Source organism: Lithobates pipiens, unplaced genomic scaffold (genome assembly GCF_037356315.1).
Source record: "Lithobates pipiens isolate NorthernLeopardFrog02 unplaced genomic scaffold, aLitPip1_a1.2 Scaffold_19, whole genome shotgun sequence".
NCBI classification, from domain to species: Eukaryota; Metazoa; Chordata; class Amphibia; order Anura; family Ranidae; genus Lithobates; species Lithobates pipiens.
In genome coordinates, this window is record NW_027507764.1 from 347467695 (window position 1) to 347490010 (window position 22316).

Consider the following 22316-nt stretch of genomic DNA (forward strand, 5'->3'; position numbering starts at 1 on the left):
AGTTTGTAGATGTGACAACTTTTGCGCAAACCAATAAATATACAATTATTGACTTTTTTTTTACCAAAGACATGTGGCTGAATACATTTTGGCCTAAATGTATGACTAAAATTGAGTTTATTGGATTTTTCTAATAACAAAAAGTAGAAAATATCATTTTTTTTCAAAATTTGCGGTCTTTTTACGTTTATATCGCAAAAAATAAAAATCGCAGAGGCAATCAAATACCATCAAAAGAAAGCTCTATTTGTGGGAAGAAAAGGACGCAAATTTTGTTTGGGTACAACATTGCATGACCGCGCAATTACCAGTTAAAGCAGCGCAGTGCCAAAGTGTAAAAAGACCTCTGGTCATTTACCAGCAAAATGGTCCGGTCTGAAAGTGGTTAAGATGGTGCTGCCTAACCCCTGGAAACAAGTTTTTTTAAAGTTTCTTTAACCACTTGACCACTGGGCACTTAAACACCCTTAATAACCAGACCAATTTTCAGCTTTTGGTGCTCTCACATTTTGAATGACAATAATTATGAAATTTTTGTCCTTTTTTTCACACAAATTGAGCTTTCTTTTGGTGGTATTTAATCACCGCTGGGTTTTTTATTTTTTGTGCTATAAAAGAAAAAAAAAAATTCTTTAAAAAAATGAATTTTTCTTCGTTTCTGTTATAAAATTTTGCAGATTAGTAATTTTTCTTCTTCTTTCTTCTTTCTGGCCAAAATTTATACTACTACATATCTTTGGTAAAAATAAGTACAAATTGGTGGATATTATTTGGTCTTTGTGAAAGTTATAGAGTCCACAAGCTATGGTGCCAATATCTGAAAATTGATCATGCCTGAAGTACTGGCGGCCTATTTCAATGCTTGAGACCCTAATATGCCGTAAAAGTACAAATACCCCCCAAATGACCCTTTTTTGGAAAGAAGACATTCCAAGGTGTTTAGTAAGAGGCATGATGAGTTTTTTGAAGTCGTCATTTTTTCCCACAATTCTTTGCAAAATCAAGATTTTTTTTCCTTTTTTTTTCACAAAATTGTCATATTATCAGTTTATTTCTCACACACAGCATATGCATACCACAAATTACACCCCAAAACACATTCTGCTATTACTCCCAAGTACGGCGATACCACATGTGTGAGATTTTTACACAGCGTGGCCACATACAGAGGCCCAACATGCAGGGAGCACCATCAGGCATCCTGGAGCACCCAGGCCAATTCTGACATTTCTCTCCTACATGTAAAAAATCATCATTTATTTGCTAGAAAATTACATAGAACCCCAAAACATTATATCTTTTTTTTAGCAAAGAACCTAGAGAATTCAATGGTGGTCGTTGCAAATTTTTATCTCGCACGGTATTTGCGCAGCAATTTTTCGAACGCGTTTGTTTTGTGCTTAAAAAAAAAACAGTAAAGTTAGCCCAGTTTTTGCATAATGTGAAAGATGAAGTTATTCTGAGTAAATAGATACCTAACATGTCACTCTTCAAAATTGCACATGCTCGTGGAATGGCGCCAAACGTCGCTACTTAAAAATCCCCATAGGCGACGCTTTAAATTTTTTTACTGGTTACATGTTTTGAGGTACAGAGGAGGTCTAGGGCTAGAATTATTGCTCTCATTCTAACGTTCACGGCAATACCTCACATGTGTGGTTTGAACACCGTTTTCATATGTGGGTGGGACTTACGTATGCGTTTGCTTTTTGCATGCGAGCATATGGGGACAGGGGTGCTTTAATTTTTTAAATTTTTTTGTTCATTTTACTTTATTTTAGTTTGACATTTTTTTCCCCAAAAATAATTTTTTTGATCACTTTTATTCCTATTACAAGGAATGTAAACATCCCTTGTAATAGGAATATGGGATGACAGGTCCTCTTTACAGTGAGATGTGGGGTCAATAAGACCCCACATCTCACCTCTAGGCTGGGAAGCCTAAAATAAAAAAAGATTCTGGCTTTGATCGTATGGGTATTGCAGGGTATCTCCGAGTATGGCTGGGTATGGCAATTTATGGCAGGGTATTGGCGGGGTATCGTAGAGTATTGGCGGGGTATTGCAGAGTCTTGGCAGGGAATTGAGGGGTTAAATTCGGTGAGCAGCAATGTGGGCACTTCAGATGCAGCCCACAGCGCTGCTGACACCGATCTCTTCCCCCTCCGCTGTACCGATTGGTACAGAGAGGGGAGGGAGGAACCGGCGTCATAACATGAAGCTGGTTTGTTTACAAGTGATCACTCCGTCATTTGACAGAGCGATCACGTGGTAAACGGCCACGATGAGCGGCCGTTTACCGTGATCCATGATGCCCGGCGGTCACGGATGTTCTCGAGTGCGCGCCCCATTAACGGCCTCTCGGAGTTAAACAACCGCCCTGTAGCCGTTAATCGGCTATGGGCCGGTTGTTAAGTGGTTAAACAGTAAGTAATATGTGATTTGGGCTGGATTACAGTGGCTATAGTTTGATAATTACTTATTATAATGGACTAAATGAAAAGAAGCATCAGAGTGGGAGAGTTTACTTCCTCTTTAATCTCCTCTTCTGAAGAATAATAAATTCAGTCCCTCTAATCTTTCCTCATAGCGGAGTTCCTCCATGCCTCTTATCAGTTTGGTTGCCCTTCTTTGCACTTTCTCCAGTTTCCTGATATCCTTTTTGAGAACTGGTAGTAAAAACAAATTCCTCAGAAAACTGGTGCCCAAAACTGATCTGCATATTCCAGATGAGGTCTTACTAATTTGAACAGGGGCAAAATTATATCTCTTTCTCTGGAGTCCATACCTCTCTTAATGCAAGAAAGGACTTTGCTCACTTTGGAAACCGCAGCTTGTCATTGCATGCTATTTTTGACCTTATGATCAACTAAAACCCCCAGATCCTTCTCCACCATTGATTCCCCCAGTTGTACTCCCCCTAGTATGTATGATGCATGTATATTCTTAGCCCCCAAGTGCATAACTTTACATTTATCAACATTAAACTTCATCTGCCACATATTTGCCCAATTAGTGCATTGAGGTTGGTTGGTAAATTGGAGACATCCTGTAAGGAAGTTATTCCACTGCATAGCTTGGTGTCATCTGCAAAGACAGAAATGTTACTTTTAATCCCAGACCCAATATCATTTATAAAGATATTAAAAAGTAAGGGTCCCAGCACTGAATCTTAGGGTACACCACTGATAACCTTAGACCATTCAGAGTAAGAATCATTAACCACTACTCTCTGAATTCGGTCTTTTAGCCAGTTTCTATCCATTTACAAACTATTTCCAAGCCTGTAGACTTTACCTTACACATGAGCCGTGTGTGGGGAACTATGTCAAACTCTTTTGAAAAATCCAAGTATACCACGTCCACTGCCACCCCTCTGTCCAAGGTTTTACTTACCTACTCATAAATAGAAATCAGGTTTGTTTGACAGCTTCTGTCTTTCATGAATCCATGCTGTTTGTTGCTTAAAATTTTTTTTTCAGCAAGAACTCGTCTATGTGGTCTTTTATTAAACTCTCCAGTACCTTCCCGACTATAGAAGTTAAACTAACAGGTCTGTAGTTTCTTGGTAAAGACTTTGTTCCCTTTTTAAATATAGGCACCACATTGGCCCTACGCTAATTCAGTGGTACTATTCCCATCATTAATGAGTCCCTAAAAATTAGATACAATGGCTTTGAAATTACAGCGCTCAAATCTCTTGGGATCCGTGGGTGGATGCCATCTGGTCCAGGTGCTTTATCCACCTTTATTCTGTCTAAATATTTTGGACTATATCCATTTTGAGCCATTGTGGATCATTTGGGGCTGTGTCACTACCACCATTATGGACATGAGCTCCCCCATGCTCCTTTGCATACATAAAGCTGAAGAAAGTATTTAAAAAATTTGCCTTCTCTTTGTCCCCAGTCACCCACTCTAGATTATTTTGTAAAGGGCCTACATGCTCAGACTTGACCTTTTTACTATTAATATATTTGAATTATTTTTTTGGGTTTGTCCTACTATCTTTTGCAATCTGTCGTTCGTTTTGCATCCTTGATTTCCTTTTTACATATTCTGTTATATTATTTGTAACATTTAAATGACACTAGTGTTCCTTCATTTTTATATTTTTTAAAAGCTCTTTTCTTATTGTTTATAGCTTTTTTTTACTTTGGACGTGAGCCACATAGTTTTTATTTTTAGCCTTTTAAAATTATTGCCCATGGGAATATACTTTGCAGTGAGTTCACAAACAGTCATTTTGAAGAATTCCCATTTCTGTTCTGTGCCCATTGATGCCAATATTCCCTCCCAGTCCAAGTCCTGGAGTGCAGCCCTCATCCTTGGAAAATTTGCTCTCTTGAAGTTAAGTGTTTTTATCTTTCCTGTATGTGTTTTTTGCTTACAGCTAACATCAAATGAAATCATGTTATGGTCACCGCTACCAAGATGTTTATTTATATGAACATTATTAATAAGCTCTGCATGGTTTGAGATTACCAGGTTCAACAGAGCATCATTCCTAGTTGGGGCCATAAAATTGTCCTGTAATAGGTTTATAAATTTTTTCCCTTTAACTGTCCCAGCATGCCGTTATGTGCCATTACTCCAGTCAATTTCTGGATAGTTATAATCCCCCATTATTATCACTGTCCCAGCCCTTGCAGCCCGATCCATCTGTGCGGGGAGCACTGGTGTCCACCTCCTCATTAACATTGGGTGGTCTATAACAAACTCCAATGATTAACTTTGAACTACGCACATCTATATACAGTTCCACCCATAATGCTTCAGACTCATCACACTCTCCATCAACCAGGTCCTCTTTCACACTCAGTTTGAGATCACTTCTCACATAGAGACAGACCCCGCCACCTTTCCTTTTTACTCTGTCCTTCCGAAAGAGTGCATAGCCAGGAATATTAATAGCCTAGTCATGTGAGGAATGAAGCCAAGTTTCAGCAATACCGATTACATCATAGCTCTCCTCGTGCACCAGAGCTTCCAACTTACCTATTTTGCTTGACAGACTTCTGGCATTGGTGAGCAAACACTTTAATGCATTATTACATTTTGCTCTGGTGTTTTTCATATCTTGTTTAGTAGTACAAATGTCACTATAATTTCCAATGGTTGTTTGCAACATGGGAACTTTCTTGTCACCTGCCATAACCCCCCCCCCATCTATTTCCCATTCCACCCTCCATTACTGTCTGACCCTTAACTGACCTGTCTGTCCGATGGAATTCTAGTTCACCCTCCCCCCTTAATCCTAGTTTAAATACTCCTCCAGCCTTCCCATAAACTTCTCCCCCTTCCATTCAGGTGCAAACCATCTTTAGCATATAGGTTACACCCCAATGAAAAGTCAGCCCAGTGCTCTAGAAACCCAAATCCCTTCTCCCTATACCATTCAGGTGCAAACCATCTTTAGCATATAGGTTACACCCCAATGAAAAGTCAGCCCAGTGCTCTAGAAACCCAAATCCCTTCTCCCTATACCACCAGTTCTGTGCTGATGGCACTGCTGGACATGTTCCAATGTTGAAGGGAAGGAAGCATGATGTGTCATTCATCTGCTGCATTAGGTTTCCTTGGTTGACTGCTGCTTCTATGGTCCTCAACATTGCCTGTTTCTTTAAAAGAGCTTGAACAGCACATCTTGAAACCCCAGTCTGTTTTGAAATCTTTGCCTGGGAAAAACCCTCTGATGCAATTTAACTTCCTTGTATCTTGTTGCTGTGTTCAGACTTGACGTTATATGACCTATGACAGTAAACAGTTTTTGACAACCTGACCGTAGTAGCAGAGTTCCTTAGTAGGTGTTCATCACCCAGTTCTAAACCACCTACACAGCTGTTTCTGTTTCAGATAATGACTGTGTTTCAACCTGCATATGAACTGATGCTGTTCTGGTCCTGTCCAGTGGTTCTCTGACTTTGGGAAAGAGTGGGCTCCTTCATTTCCACCATGTTGAGACTTCCCAATGTGTTACATCCTAAAAATTGCCTTAAGGGCGTCTTTAGAGAATTGTCTATCTCTGCATATGCAAAACAATTACTGCGTATATTGTGTTATTATTGTTATTACCTTGTGGGCGCGCTCCTGAGTCCAGAATTTGCGTCCATAGACATGAATGCCGGAATGCCCCCCCCCGGTGCCGCATCATTTGATTTGATTGACAGCAGCAGGAGCCAATGGCTGCGCTGCTATCAATCTATCCAATCAAGAGCCGAGAACTCCGGGCAGAGGAAGAGTGCATCTCCGGTGTGTGAAATTCCAGGGCTCAGATAAGTAAAATGGGGGAGCTGGGGGGCCGGTCACTGCCAGGTGTTTTTTCACTTTAATGCATAGGATGCATTAAGGTGAAAAAAACATGAGGGTTTACAACCCCTTTAATAAACTATGGGGTAGGTGGTTGTCTAGTCCTCATACCTTGGCCTCCTTGGATCCAGGTTATTAAGCTTTGCTTTTTCATCCATATTTCTCATGACCCTTGTGACAAAACATTTTTGGTGTTTCATACATGTATGCTGAGCTTTCTGTACAGCCAATATTTTTCTATGTACTGTGGTAGTATGGTACCCCACCAGCAGAAGAATGCAGGGTTCTCAACCAGGCAGGTTGAGGGGCTCCAGGAAAGTTGTTTGTTTGTGAGGAAACTGGCTTTTCAGTTTCCTCATTGTTTTCAAAAATCCAGTTTGGGACCTGGAGCCTGGAGATTCCATAGTGTTATGGGTGGGACGGAATCTCCAATCCTGGGACCGGGTTATGGGAACAGCCAGAAGTCATGCTGGTTGATTGCACAGGTGGGTCCTGGGCTTATAACAGAGCCAAGACCATGGTTCTGGGCTCCACCCTCCCGAGGAGTCCAGGCAAACAAGGGAGAAGCATGCATGTCTGCATGGTATAATCAGAGGGCCCAAAGCTGTGGGCTGAGCAGCAAAGAAGAGAAAAAGAGGTACAGTAGTTGTATGACATCCCTGTTATAGGGATAAAAGGGCTGAAGTGTAAGCCTGAACGGCGGTATTGCTGAGGAGAGCCAGGTGGCCTGGCATTTTTCATTTTTATTATTACGCTGTTGCTGTGGAAAGCTGAAACCCCTGTGTGGGAAACCCATCTGTTGTTGGACTTGTTTTCTTTTACTTTTAATAAAAGTGGGCCAACAAGCCCTTAAATGGCATAACTGGCGTGGACTCTGATCACTGGTGTGCTCTACACAGAGGCTAAATAACCCCCAAATATCACAGTACGTTGTGAGACCCTGTTTATTTTTTTTGTTTTTGTTTTTTTTTGTGATTTAGGAATTTATTTATTTTTTCGGTTGTTTGAGTGGTTGGTAGTTTTGTTTTCTCTGTATGCTATTGAAAACTTAATTAATCATATCTTTAAATAAATAGAATTGATGCTGGTTTGAGGCCAAAGGGTAGTCACACCAAATATTGATTTGATTTCGATTTTTCTTCTGTTCGTTCACTTTGCATTTTGTAAATGAAGAAAGATAAACAATGAAAATATATATTTTTGAAAGCATTCTTACTTTACAGCATTGCTTCACACCTGCCTAAAAATTTTGCAGAATACTGTATATCTATGTTGCAGCTATTCAAACTGAAGATGTTTTGAATGGCAATCTACCTTAAACATATAGAGCAGTGATTCTGAACCAGGCTTTCGTGGAACCCTAGGGTTCTTCCAGAGGTTGCTAGGGGTTCCTTCAGCATTGGGCCATTTCTGCCTCTTGGATAAGTTCCCACCGACACCATTGATCTTTTTAGCTATCTGTAAGGAGGTAATTCTTCCCAATGTAAGGACCATTCTTACTGACCATCACACTAATGTATCATGAGTTGTACATTTCTAATTTTTAGCAGGGGTTCCCCGAGATTGGAGAACTATTTCAAGGGTTCCTCTGTGTTGAAAAGGTTGAGAAAGGCTGATATAAAGAGTGACTTGATAGTCCCATGCAAATGCTGGGCCACTGGTTGAGAACCAATAATCATCTGTATCATTATTTATACGCTTTGCAAAATCAGTTTTTCATCATAAGTGGTGGATATTTAGAAAAGCTAATCAATTTTTTTTTTTTTTATGAACTATACCCACATGGCCAAACTGAGCAATGTTTCAGAAGTAAATGCCAAGACATTTTCTGCCTAATGTTTGTGCTTACAAGCACATAGTTTGTACACAAGCAGAGCCTAGGGAGGTGATCATGTATGAAGTATACAATATTACAACAGAACCTTACTCAAACCTCCTGAAAACACCATCATTTCATCCAAAAGGTGACTAATGTCTCTCTAGTCTCACTACAGCTGTCTTGCACCCTGAGTATGTTGTTGCCCTTATTCAGATTGAAATATGACTGTTTTAGTTGGCAGGTAATAAGCTATCTTTAAAACTAATGCTAATAAAATCAAGTGGTGTTTGCTGAATATACCGAAAAGCAAAGTAGAATGACACTTGGCATGTTTTTCCTGGCAGGTTATACTTACTAAAGGATGTTCGGGTGGAGACGGACATAATGAAGTGTAAACTAGACACATAAGTTTCAGCAGGAAAAAACATGATTTGTATTAAAGGGAAACCAATTAACTTGATCTAGAATTTTATGATCGTGTTAGTCAAAAAACTAAAAGGAGATGTGTGTATACATTACAGCAATTTGCGTGTTATTGTTTGCCTTAATAATTAATTCCACACATGTTTCAGATAAAAAAAGAAATTTGTGTATCAATTAGGAGTAAATGTTCCAGTGTTCGTGGACTGTATGTCGAATGCACCATAAAGTCTGAAAATTGTGAACCATGAAGAAATCAACCAGTGGCAAAACATTTTTAAAATACTTTACAGCAGGGCAAGGATCTGCCTTTTTTATGTGACTTTGAGGGCAACATGAAAAAAAAAATAGTAGATAAAGAAAAAAATTCTCCTGCGATGCCAGAAATGACTACTAAACAAATGACAATCCGAGCTGCTGCAAACACCAGGTGCTTAATAGCAAACCACCAAAGTAACTAATACATATATGATGAGAAAATAAGGAAATAGATTAACCTCTTCCCATCTGCGCTATAGCCGAAAGACGGCTACAACGGGGACCTATGTTGCCGGAAGGGCATCCATAGATGCCCTCCCATGCTCAAGCAGCCTGCGCGTCCCTTATAGGGCGCGTTGCGCTCTCTGTGATCAGCAAGTCTATGAGACTCGGCTGATCACAGATTGGAGTAAGGGGTTGATCCCAACCCATTACCAGGTGATCAGCTGTCAGCCAATGACAGCTGATTATGTGATGTAAACAGAGTCGGTAATTGGCTATTTTTTCATGCTACCAGAGAGAGAAAGAAGCCGATCACCGGCGGCTGTGAGAGGGACATCAGTCCCAATCGTGGAGAGAATTTACCTACCTACCCTTACCTACCAGTGCACAACTGTGCCGCCTATCAGTGCCCACCAGCGCCACCTATCAGTGCCCACAGTGCCAACTATAAATGTCACCAATCAGTGCCTCATCACTAGTGCTGCCTATCAATACCACCTATCAATGCCCATGAGTGTCACCTATCAGTGCCACCTACCAGTTCCCATCAGTGACATCTATCAGTGCCACCAATCAGGGCTTATCAGTGGCATCCTATAAGTGCCCATCAGTGCCGTCTTATCAGTGCCCATCAGTGCCGTCTTATCAGTGCCTATCAGTGTTGCCTTATCTGTGCCTATCAGTGTCGTCTTTTCTGTTCCTATCAGTGCAGCCTCATCAGCAAATATCAATTAAGGAGAAAAATTACCTGTTTGCAAAATTTTATAACAAACTATGAAACATGTTTTTTTTATTTTTTTATTTCTGTGTTTTTTGTTTGTTTAGCAAAAAATAAAAACCCAAGTGGTGATTCAATACCACCAAAAGAAAGCTCCATTTGTGTGGGAACAAAAATGAATTTGTGTACAGTGTAGCATGACCGCACAATTGTCATTCAAAGTGTGACAGCGCTGAAAGCTAAAAATTGGTCTGGGCAGGAGGGGGTTTAAGTGCCCAGTAAGCAAGTGGTTAAGAACATCTCATAATAATAAAGTAAACAATAAAAAAGTGTAAAAAACAAAATGTTTTCCAAGTAAACACCCTCCAGCCCATCAAACCTGCATATAGTGGAATAAATACTGAACATTTGATATATATATAACATCAACTATAAAATAAATAGATGGGTTTTATTCATAAATTGCAAAAATTCACAATATATAGAATATAAAGCAAATGACAAACGTAAATAGCCCGCTGGGTTACTAAACCAAAAATTGTCTAATACCCCATAAAACACAGACAAAAGAACAGAACATTGTTAAAGTGATGAAATAAAGTCCAATTAAGTTTGCAAACTTCAAAGAGATGCAGAAGTCCCGCTTCATCAATCTTTAAGGCTGGGTTCACACTATCTTCACATGCGGCTCACAGCAGGCGTCCGGTGTATCCCCATTCACCATTTCAGGTCCAATTTCAGCCCAAATTTGTGGCTGAATTCGGACTTCAAACGGGCCAAAAGACGCACGGGGCTCCTGTACAATTCACACCGGAGCCGCAGAGGAGATATGTGATCCGGCTCCATAGAGAGCCGGTCAAAATCTCCAGGTATTGCGAATTGGATGCAGGGAATAGTGTGAACCCAGCCTTATAGTCCTTAAATGGATACAGCAGTGAATCGTGGAATAAATATATCACCGCGTCCCACCACCATCAGGTGTGCATGCTCACCTTGTCAACTGGCCCACAGGTCAATAAGCGCTCAATTGCATCATCTTCCAGGGTCACTCATTAGATTTGCATGTTCCCACAGGCACAAGGTGTATGTCCCCTTCAATATCTCGGGTAGATAATAAGTGCTCAAAAGATAAGGAACAAGGAGCTTCCTATAATATAGTCATTTTTTTATTTGCTCAGTAAAAATCTAAAAATACAACTAACATATGGTTTTATGGAGCAGTACAATTGTCACGGATAGCATCAGCAACACCATAGTCGACCATCACATATTCTGCATGTGTACTATAGACTAAAATATTAAATATAGCAGCAGTACTTTAATAATATTAATTTCAACTTTTCTTAAGCAAATAGCTTTTTCAGATAACTTTGGCTGCAACATCTGACTTTTTTATCCCTGGCAATAGGCCTAATTAAGCGATTGTTGAACATAGCAGCAACAATGGATCTAAAAGGAAAATGTATTCTTCCAGAATAATAATTATAAAGCTAAAGCCCTCAACTTCATACATATTGGCTAATTGCAATAAAGCTTCATAGTAAAGTTTGTGAGCTGTTTTTTTATTCCCATTACCACTTTGCATTCTCCTCCTCCTTTAAGGGTGCATAACAGTCATGTATTTTCAGCTTGCTAATGCAGACTTTTCCTCCTTTGTATCCTGAATGGTGCATAGCAGAAGTGTGACATTTTCTTCCCTAGAATCCCTAGAAGAAGCAGCATATCAATCAATGCAAAGTGCAAGGTTGCTGAGCCTACCCTTTGCACCCTTTGACAGTAGCCCGAGAGGAGCCTCTTGTGCTCCGTCATACGCAAAGCCTGTACCTGGGGAAGTGGGAGAAAATGGTACACCAATCTGCCAGCCTTGCCCCGCACATGGAGAACGTCGCCATGTGGTATCGCTATATTGACAACGTCCTCCTGGTGTGGAATGGGCCCACCACCCAACTACCAGCCTTTCTGGTGGCACTCAATGACAATACTTGCAATTTATCATTCACTGAGTTGGGATAAAGCATCCATCACATTCCTTGATGTAAACATCTGTAAGGACAGTGATGGATCCCTCAGCACAAGCCTCTTTAGAAAATCCTCCGCAATTCCATTCTCCATGCCAGAAGTTTTCATCCTCAACCCCTCATTGCATACATTCCCTACAGTCAGTACCTGCGTACCCGTAGGAACTGTACTGATGATAACATTTTCAAACAAGAGGCCAATCTGTTAAGAATACGCTTACATGCGAGAGGATACTCCAACACTTGTCTTAAAAAAGCCTACAAGCGAGCATGTGCCAGAACCCACAAGGACATACTCTATAACCCCTCAAACAAAAAGTCTAGGCCTAAACCTAGATTTCATCACGAGATTTTCCAACCAACATAGCTATCAAAAAAGTTGTGACAAAATACTGGCACATGTTGATTATGGATCCTGCCATTGGCCCTTTCGTACCCGCCACCCCCAGCTTCACACACAGACGAGCGAGATCCCTTCGGGACCAGCTCGTCTGCAGTGAATTCAGAGAGCGGGGGCAAACGCAACCCTTGTAAGAACCTAGGTACATTTACCTGTGGTGGCTGCAAACTGTGCAGATTTTTCAAACCAAGAGATTTTGCAAATTGCAAAACAAGCGGGGTGGTATATTTGCTTACTTGTGAATGCACCAGTTTTTATATTGGCAAAACCATCCAGGAGTTTTGCCGCAGAACCTCAAAACATATTGCAGCCATGAAAACATGCAATCCTAAACTACTGTTATGGCCGCCATGTTACAAATATACATGAGGGTTCCTGTCCCAAATTTTCGTTCATCATCTTGGGCAGGTGCATGTTGGCATGCGTGGGGGGGACCTAAACAAAATTCTGCTTCAATCTGAACAAAGGTGGATCTTTAGACTCAACGCCACCCAACCCCCAGGTCTCAACACTGCGATTTCATATAGACCCTTTCGGAATGGGAACCCCCTGAGATGCCTTCCTAGCCTTCTCATCCACATCCCAATCTACAAAACAAATTGAGGAAATATGTCGATAGCTCCCCTAATGTACAACATGTGTATTTTTGTTTTGCTTTTTATCTGTATATATTTGTATATATGTATATGTATATATATATATATATATATATATATATATATCATTTTATTTTTAATATCTTGTATATTTCATTTAGATTTTTTGTTGTACTTCAAAGCTCTGTTCCCCCCTTCTTTTTTTTTTCTACACAGCTCTCCTATATTGCCTCCTGCTTGACTGCGTTTCCGGCTTTTTTTTAACCAGCCAGGTCTGGGGGGGAGTTTCAGTCTAGCCGGGTGTTTGTTCATCTGTTTTCTTCCCCCAGGGGGGTGGTACCTACTCCCCCACTTGACGCAGAGGGGCTGCAGATGGTGATGTCATTGCCGCCGGCGGGACCCATATCGCGGAGGTGCGGGTCATCTTATGCATGGCCCGCTCACTCTGCTGGTCTTTCCCTGCATCACGGGCCTCTAAGGCCTCATGCACACGAGATGCTGTTGTGTTGTGATACGTGTGTTCAGATGCAGTTGGACACTTTTTTCAACTGGCCCTGAACTCATTCAATGTTATCCTATGTGTCCATGCACACAGTCTCGTTTTATTGCCGCTTTTATGCAGTTGCGTTTAACCTCGTTTTTCCAGAAGCAAAAAAATAGGTTCAGACGCAAAAATTTCCAAGTTTCAGACGCAAAACGCAGCTAAACGCTGCACCCACGTTTAGCCGCGTTTGCATTTATAAGCGTTTGTTTTTAAAGGAACCCAATTTTTTGGACCTGAAAACTCAGAAATATGATCTAAGAATGACATTTTGCGACCCGACTTTGGGGGCCCATATCTTGGGGCCACTTATTGCCAGGAACCCTAAATTTGATATGCAGACACTGTGGAACTAGCACTACGACATATCCAAATTTTGAGGTTCCTATCACCAAGTGACCTCGAGATAGGGGGCCCCAAAGTTGGGTCGCAAAACGTCATGCACTTTTCTGCATCAGAGATACATGGCCTCAAAGTCAACTGTGACCATCTGCGGAAATGTAATTTGGTCATTAGGGTTGGGTGTTATGGTAAGTGGTTAGGGTTAGGGTTATTGTTTAGGATTAAGGGTTGGATTAGGGTTAGGGTTGTTTAGGGTTAGTGTAAGGGATAGGGTTAGCTGTTAGGGTTAGGGGTAGGATTAGTGTTGGGGGTTAGGGTTAGTGGTTAGTGTTAGGGTTATTGTTTAGGGTTAGGGGTAGGGTTAGTGGTTAGGGTTAGGATGAATGGTTAGGGTTAGGATTCTGGATATTTTAATAAGGCATTAAAAAATATTATACTACCATATACAGCAGCAAAGAATTAAAATATATTAATCAATACATATTTCACAATGAAAATATATTAAAAAATTGGCCAAATAAATTTAAAACAATTATAAAAAATCTAATTAACATAGATTTGCTTTTAAATAAAACAATTAGAAAAAATGAATAAAAAAATATATTAAGATTAAAAAAAAAAACTATTTTAATATTGTTTTATATTAGAAATAATGAAAACATTTTAAAAATTGCCACAATAAAATTTTAGATATTTTAAAAAATTGGATAATTTGCTATAAATAGACATTATTTTTTTTAAAATAAAGGACAGAGAAAAAAATTCATCTGTACATCTATAGATAAATATATTTTATAAATATATACACATACCTGATCATTACCAACAGACGTTCCTCTGATGACACTGCTCCTCATATTGGTGTCCATGAATGTCAGACCAGGTCGTAATTTTTCTAAGAGCAGATCAAATGTGACATCCGGCTAAAATTAAAAAGCTTGTCGGGGTAGGTACGCAGCTGCACATACATATTTGTGAAATATCCAACGGACATTCGCTTTCCCATCAACGGATGGGTCCAATATCGATGAGCTCTGACTCTGGACCTCTTACGAAATTTGCGATGACGTTGCTGTCTCATCAAGAGCAACTTCAGGAGCATTTCCTGAAATATATTCAATATGGGATCCATTTCAAAATGTATACCACAGAAAGAGGCAAATGCAAGTGTACAACTGCTCTCTATGCTGCTGCTGCTCACTCTGATCAAAATAGTAGAAATAGTTAAAAAAAACATGCTTTGAGAGCTTGGGGAGGGTCTACATGATGGTATCTTTATAAACGCTTATAAACGCCAACGCGGCATGCAAACGCGGCAAAACGCGCTTTTCTAAACGCACGTTTCAGCTTTTTTTTAGCAGAGTTTTCACCCTCATCTCGTGTGCATGAGGCCTAACGGGGGTGCGGGTCCCTGCCCCACCCCCGTCCTGTGCCTGACGTTATCCCGCCAGGGGCGGGCTGAGCCGTGCTCAGCGTTGTTTACACACACCGGCCGTGGTTGCCATGGGGGCCGGCGTGCGTGCCACCGGCCCGTGGGGCGCCTCCTCCCAAACACCTGGTGACAATTGCAGCTGGTTTACAGCGCAATTGGCCATCCCCCCACTCCTCTATATTAACAGAGCATCTGTTGCCAGTTCCTCAGCATCCAGGCATCCATTTTTATGGTTTATCACCCAGCAGCCCATCTATCTCCTTTTAGGGCCCAGGGGAGCCATTACCATTTGGTTGGGGCAATTTCATCATACATTACCCCAGGTATGTATTCTGCTACACAGCACATGGAGGGCCGTTGTCTTATCTTTTTTGACACCCCATTCTTCCTCTCCTCTCTTTTTCTTTTTTCCCTTAGGGCACAGAGGCCAACTCTGATGTACTGTTACCCCTTTTTGCTGTGTGGTTTTCTCTGGGCGCCCTCTGTTGGGGGAGCTGTGTGCCTCTCTTCCTCCCCCCCCCCCCCGGGGATTCCTTGGGCTTGGACGCAGAGGGGTTTTCCCTCTTTCCCTCCCCCCGACTCGGTGTAGCAGTCTCTGGGATCAACAGCACCTAGCTGCCCCGGATGGTTTCTCATCATTTTCATTGTTTTTAATGCAACATTCATACGGATGCAGCAAATTACGATGCTTCCCGGCAATACTTTATGGTCAGTACTGACGCCTATACCCTTGTTGTTATCATATACTGTGTTCATAATATATATGCACCTTTCTCCTGTTTTTTTTGGTTTATATATTCTTTGATGTTTGCATAATCCTTCATTAAGTGTTCATGAAGTATTCCCTTATTTGAAGACACATTCATATCGTGCTGTTTCCAATCAGTACCCCTGAAGAAGAGTGATTACTCGAAACCCTTTGGGTCCCTTTGTTCCTGTACATGTGTTGTGGAGTCGATGATTGTTATTGTCTCATATTGTATTGCATTCTAGTTCATGTATACTGCATCCCATGTTTTTTGTCTATATATTTTTTGCTTGCTTTTTCATACTAATGTATATTTCACATTTGTATTTTTTTACGGTAATTTTCTTATATGGTTTATCCTAAATAAAACTCATATACGCATTCATTCCCCAAGTAGCTTTTTTTCCCACTTAAAATCCCATCTAAGAAGAACACTCTTTTCCTTACTGTCTATTTAATAGAGATGCGGGAAAATCCTACTTTATAGACCCACTGGACACCACCCCCTTTGTTCGAGAGGAGCCTTTGGAGGCATTGTAAACCTCCTACGGTATATAGATCACCTATACCTTTTATGATTATATTGATTGAGAGAGAAAATGCGTCATGTATTTTATGTTCTTTTTCTTTCAGGACTTAAATGTGCTATTGAGTTAGCAGAGCAAATATCGTCCTTCCCTCAGAAATGTATGCGTGCTGACAGAGCCTCTGCCTACTATAGTACCTTTGATGCTGCCAATTTTACAGATGCAATGCAATACGAATTTGACAATGGAGCAAACGTTCTTGCTGAAGAGTCAGTTGCTGGAGCCAGAAGGTTCCAAGCAGGAGAAGGAAGGAAAGGAAAATTGTAGATAAACCTGTGTCTATACTGGTAATGTTATAATAATGGTGAACTCTAATTTGCTCAACTAATCCACAGTAATTATGTATTCTGTTGTATAAATTTATAATTAATTAATTATTTAGTATCTTTTGAGTTTTCTTATGTTGGATCTCATCATGCACACGAACAGTGAGAAGCTGAAAATATGGTCAGTGTACAATTCCTGGGCATTTCAGTTGCCGCTTACGGCCTGCCATACAATTAAATGGCTGTACACAGCAGTATTCTTAAAAAAGCTGATGTTTTCATGATACATCAGCATCTACCAGAACATACTAGTATAACTACAAATATATCGTACGTGCATGGATGGAAAAACACAGATTCACCAAAGTTTTGCCATTTACAAGAGTATGGCCACATACAAACAATTCACTTCTGTAGCAGGCTGTACATGGCACCTGCGGCTCCCTGGGCGTAGAAAATCACCCAGAATTTCACGCTGGTCATAGTTTCAGCTTTTTAGGCTGGATTCACACCTATGAATTTTTTGTGCTTTTTGCATTTTGCAGATTTGCTCTACAGAACGTGTTCCATGGGAAACCATGTTAAATGGGCTGTAGTGCAAATCTGCAAAATGCAAAAAGCACTAAAACTGCATAGATGTGAATCCAGCCTTACTGTCCATGTGCATGAGGCCTGCATTTTATATTCTGACATCAATTTTCATTTAAAAATTAGAGTTTCTTCTCTTGCTTTTTATAATAATCTTTGGTTATTATTAAAAGAGTTTATCGCTTTCATTTAAAATTCAGCCAAGCAGTAATTTGGTCTCCTTGTTGGACACTTTTTTGCCAGTTTTATCATAAAGTGATCACAGTTCCCAATCCGTCAGTGTAGACTCTCGCTGTCAGTGACAGCTGGGATTAAGAGCCAGCAGTCACGCACAGGGGTTGACTGCTGGCTCTCAAAGAATGGACACGTATTGCCCTTGTACACACAGTCGGACATTCCGACGGAAAATGTCCAATCGGACCGCGTTGTCGGATAAACCGACCATGTGTGGGCTTCATCTGACTTTTTCCGTCGGAATGTCCGACCAACAAAGTTTGAGAGCTGGATATGAAAATTTTCAGACAACATGATCCGATTGGACTTTGTCCAATCATTTGTAGAGAATTTCCGATTGGACAAAGTGCCACGCATGCTCAGATCAAATTCCTAGACCAAAGCTATTGGCTACTAGCCTGAACATAGTCCCGTAATAACGAAATAATGTCATCACGTTACGATCGATTGGATTTTCCGACAGCTTTGTCCGACCGTGTGTATGCAACACCAGTTTCAGACAAAATCTGTCGGACAAAATCCGAGGGATTTTGTGGTCGGAATGTCCGACCGTGTGTACAAGGGCATTAAGGTATCCTTGGCATGGGACATTGTGCTTATGAACAGTATGAAAGCGTTCAGGAAGGGGTGAGAAAAAGGCAAAACTTTTTTTTTTCTGCAGAGTCGATTTGTATTGCTCTCTGTGTCCTCGTTATGGGGAGGCCTGGAAAAAAAGGAAAAATGTTACTTCTTAATGCAGTTCTACAAAAAGTTTTGTTTTTATATATACTTTAATGTACTATAATGTGCTATAAACTTGATAATGTTCAGCAATATCATTGCATAAATTAGTAGCAATTCTGCACCCCTAGTAAGCTAATAAAAGCTAATGATTTCATACAGATACTTTAATATGAGTTAGTGTTTAAATATTTCATGCCATTTTTAAAAACATTTCATAAGCTGAACATTATAATACTTTAACTGTTCTGACAGGGGACACCTCAGATCTGCTGTTCCCAGTGATAAGGAACAGCTAGCTCTGTCATGTCCCAGGTAGCCCATCCCCCCTACAGTTAGAACACACTGAGGCAACACATTTAACCCCTTTATCGCCCCTAGTGTTAACCCCTTCCCTGCCAGTGTCATTATTCATTGATCAGTGCATTTTTATAGCACTGATCAATGTAATAATATCACTGGCCCCTAAAATGTGGGGTCAGATTTGTCCGCCGCAATGTCGCAGTTCTGCTAAAAATCGCAGATCGCTGCCATTACCAGTAAAAACAATAAAAAAAATAAATAAAGGTCCCTAAATCTATCCCATAGTTTGTAGACGCGATAACTTTTGAGCTAACCAATCAATATATGCCTATTGCGATTTTTGTTTTTTTTTACCAAAAATATGTAGAAGAATACATATCGTTCTAAACTGATGAATAAATTAGTTTTTTATATATTTTTTGGGATATGTATTATAGCGGATTTTTTTTTTTTAATTGTCACTCTTTTTTTGTTTATAGCACAAAAAATAAAAACTGCAGAGGTGATCAAATACCACCAAAAGAAAGCTCTATTTGTTGGAAAAAAGGATTTTGCTTGGGTACAACGTTGCACAACTGCGCAATTGTCAGTTAAAGCGACGCACGACGCAGTGTTGTATCGCAAAAAATGACCTGGTCATTAAGGGGGCAAATCCTTCCAGTGGTTAATGAATGGTTACCTGTGTCCTACTCATCAGCTAAGAGTTTGCTACAAGTCATTTAGGCCTTGTTCACACATGCTTCAGCTTAGTATAAGAGAAAAAGTAGAGCAAGCTTTTGCAATGCATTTACAAAGCCTTTGGGAAGCTCCAATCAGCTGTAAAACAGCACAGGGACAGTGGCCGGACTCCTGAAAGTCCTAATGGCTTCTAGTACTAGAACTGCTGGTTGTCAGCGACTGTCAGGTTTCCCCAATATGGGCTGGTTCACACCACAATTTCTTCACCCCAAATGCATTTCTGAATGCACGTTTACATTCGTTTTTGGTGCATTTTCCCCCCTCTTCTTCAACTCACTTAAAGCAGCGTTCCACCCAAAAGTGGAACTTCCGCTCATTTGTCTCCGCTCCCCCTCCAGTGCCACAATTGGCACCTTTTTTGGGGAGGGGGGCATAATACCTCTCTTTGACAGGTATACTGTTCCCACTTCTGGGAGTCGGGCTGTGGCCCGAGACATCACTCCTCCTACCTCTTCCTCTCCCTGTTGCCGGGCCAGTAGGAGAAAAGAGCAGGGCCTCGTGCATGTGCAGTAGGGTTCCCAGCGTGAAGCCGTTAGGCTACACTGTCGGTTACCCTTGCCCGTAATGACGGTGGCAGCACTCGCTTAGGTGCCGACATCACTGGACTCCAGGACAGGTAAGTGGCCTATTGTTAAAAGCCAGCCGCTGCAGTATGTGTAGCTGCTGGCTTTTAATTTTTTTTTTTTTTGGGTGGAACACCGCTTTAAGGACATGTGCGATTTTGGTACGTTTAAAGTGCCTTGAAAAAGTATTCATACCTCTTGAAATTTTCCATATTTTGCCATGTAACAACCAAAAACATAAATGTATTTTATTGGGATTTTATGTGATAGACTAACACAAAGTGGCACTTAATTAAAATGAAATTATAAATGGTTTTCAAGATTTTTTACAAATAAATGTGAAAAGTGTGGCGTGCATTTGTATTCAGCCCCTGAGTCAATACCTTGTAGAACCACCTTTCACTGCAACTACAGCTGCAACTCTTTTCTATCAAGTCAAATAAATCATGCCTTACTTAACAAATCTGTTTCCATTTCTTTTTTTGTGATTTTTTTTGTTATTTTTATGATATTTAGCACCTAAACTACCGGTAATATTATTTTCATGTTGTGTTATCTAAATGTTTTTTCAACAGGCTGTAACACACTGCAATGAAGGAAAATTGTTCTGTGAATGAAGGCACGCTAAGGCTTCAATTGGGTTAATTTACTAAAGGCAAATAGTAAATGAGGTAAAGCTTCACTTTGCAAAGAATACCCAATCACGTGCAAGGAAATTTAAAAAACAGAATTTTTGCTTGCACATGATTGGATGATGGAAGTCAGCAGAGCTTCTGCTCATTTACTAAGCTCTGGAGCAACTGCTCTTGCAAGTGCAATTGCACTTTGCAAACTGCACAGTCTATTTGCCTTTAGTAAATAAACCCCAATGTCTCAGTAGGGGGTATTCCTCCACCTTCCTCGTTTTTTGTATGGATGAATTTACTTTTAATTAATCTTCACTTTTAGAAAACATTATTTATTGCAAAACTATCATTCACGTCGAAATTTAATGCAAACCTTGTTATTTTTGAGAAATATATTAAATATGTTCAGAAAAAAAGGTCACGTGACGCATGCGATAAATGTTAGTGAATTATTCCCACTTTCCCTTTCTCATTTTGTTTTAAAAAATTTCTGGTTGCGTATGTTATTAAAATCAATTCTTCCTCGGTATACAGTTCACTGCTTTGTATGTTGCTCCATTAGAATAGTAAGGTGAATGTAAAAAATAAACCCCTGGGAAAAAAGAGTATGTTCTTAGTAGAGCAAAATATAGTACACAGATTGTTTTTCAAAATCATCATTATTCATATTATTTATTTTTAGAGGATTTAGGTTGTGAATACTTTGAGTGTTCCTATGAGCAACTGAAATATGAGTCTTTCTATGTTATTCAGTATTCACGAGATAGACAAGATTTTGCTAGATGTTTGAATTTCTGAAATAAAAAAGTGTGCATTTAATTTATTTTCTGTATTTTTCAAGATTGCAGGATTAAAAAAATGGCAGAACATCCATATGATTGCTCAAATCACTTAGTTCATAATGTGTAATATGTATTCAGCTGCCATTTTTTTAAGGGTATCCTTTAATCAAAATTGAAAGTTAATTATTGAGAGCATTGCTGTAGTATACAAGTCTAATCCAGTCTCATTTGTCAATGGTGATGTGAGAATCCCTGCTTGGGACATATGCAAGAAAGTCTGAAACGCACCCACTGCTGGCTTCTTGCTGTCTTTAACACGTGGAAAGTCTGATATAAAAAAAAAACATGGCAGTACTAAGATGTTTTCACATCTACCATTCAAATTTGTACCTGACTGGTTGTAAACCCCAGAGATGAAAAATGAGCAAAGCAGATCCTTCTATAGTGTGTACTTGGCTCATCCAAGGACACAGTGTGATTTCTGTCTCCTCTCTTTTACATCTGCTATATATCATCTGCTATGAGTCACTTCTGACAGTCTATGACACCAAGCAATCCCAAGAGATGCACCCCCCCCCCCCCAGCTCACATTGATAGCCTGTTAGTTGTGCATGTTTCCCTATGAGATTGTGTAGAGGACATTGCGTCCATTCCCTCCACTCAGGTCTCAGATTACACTCATCCCCCATGCTGTGTAGTATTTGACATCAGATCCCCACCTCGTCTCTTCTGGAGCTGAGAAATTATGTGTAAATTCTGGACTTTGAAGAATTGTGGAGGAAGAAGGGCTGCAGATAAACAGGTACAACTTATGTAGGAGGCTTTATTTCATCACGGTGTATGGCCTGCGGTTAGTCATTTCACAAGGTATACAAATGGGTTTACAAACACTTTAAATGTAATTGGTGATACAGAATTCTGAAGGTAAGAATGTTACACAGCACAGGTTTTGGAAATACACTCCCAGTAATCTCATTGGGTACTCTTAGTATTCATTCTACAGTGGATTACAGGGAACTCGGATTAAAATAAATTGAGTGAACATTCTGATTTTGGCACCGCTGCAGTGTTTGTTGGATAGCATTA

At 40.2% G+C, this 22316-nt stretch overlaps 1 protein-coding gene across 3 annotated transcripts in view; it reads left to right on the forward strand.

Moving 5' to 3' along the window:
* The window catches only part of LOC143996871 (enoyl-CoA hydratase EchA19-like), a 164275-nt gene extending 143990 nt beyond the window's left edge, over positions 1–20285 (forward strand). For all 3 annotated transcript variants that reach the window (XM_077492160.1, XM_077492162.1, XM_077492161.1), the window contains one exon: positions 16457–20285. In XM_077492160.1, coding sequence (XP_077348286.1) covers positions 16457–16677 — 221 coding nt within the window. In that variant the 3' untranslated portion in view covers positions 16678–20285. The remainder of the gene's footprint in view (positions 1–16456) is intronic.
* Positions 20286–22316: the final 2031 nt, after the last annotated feature.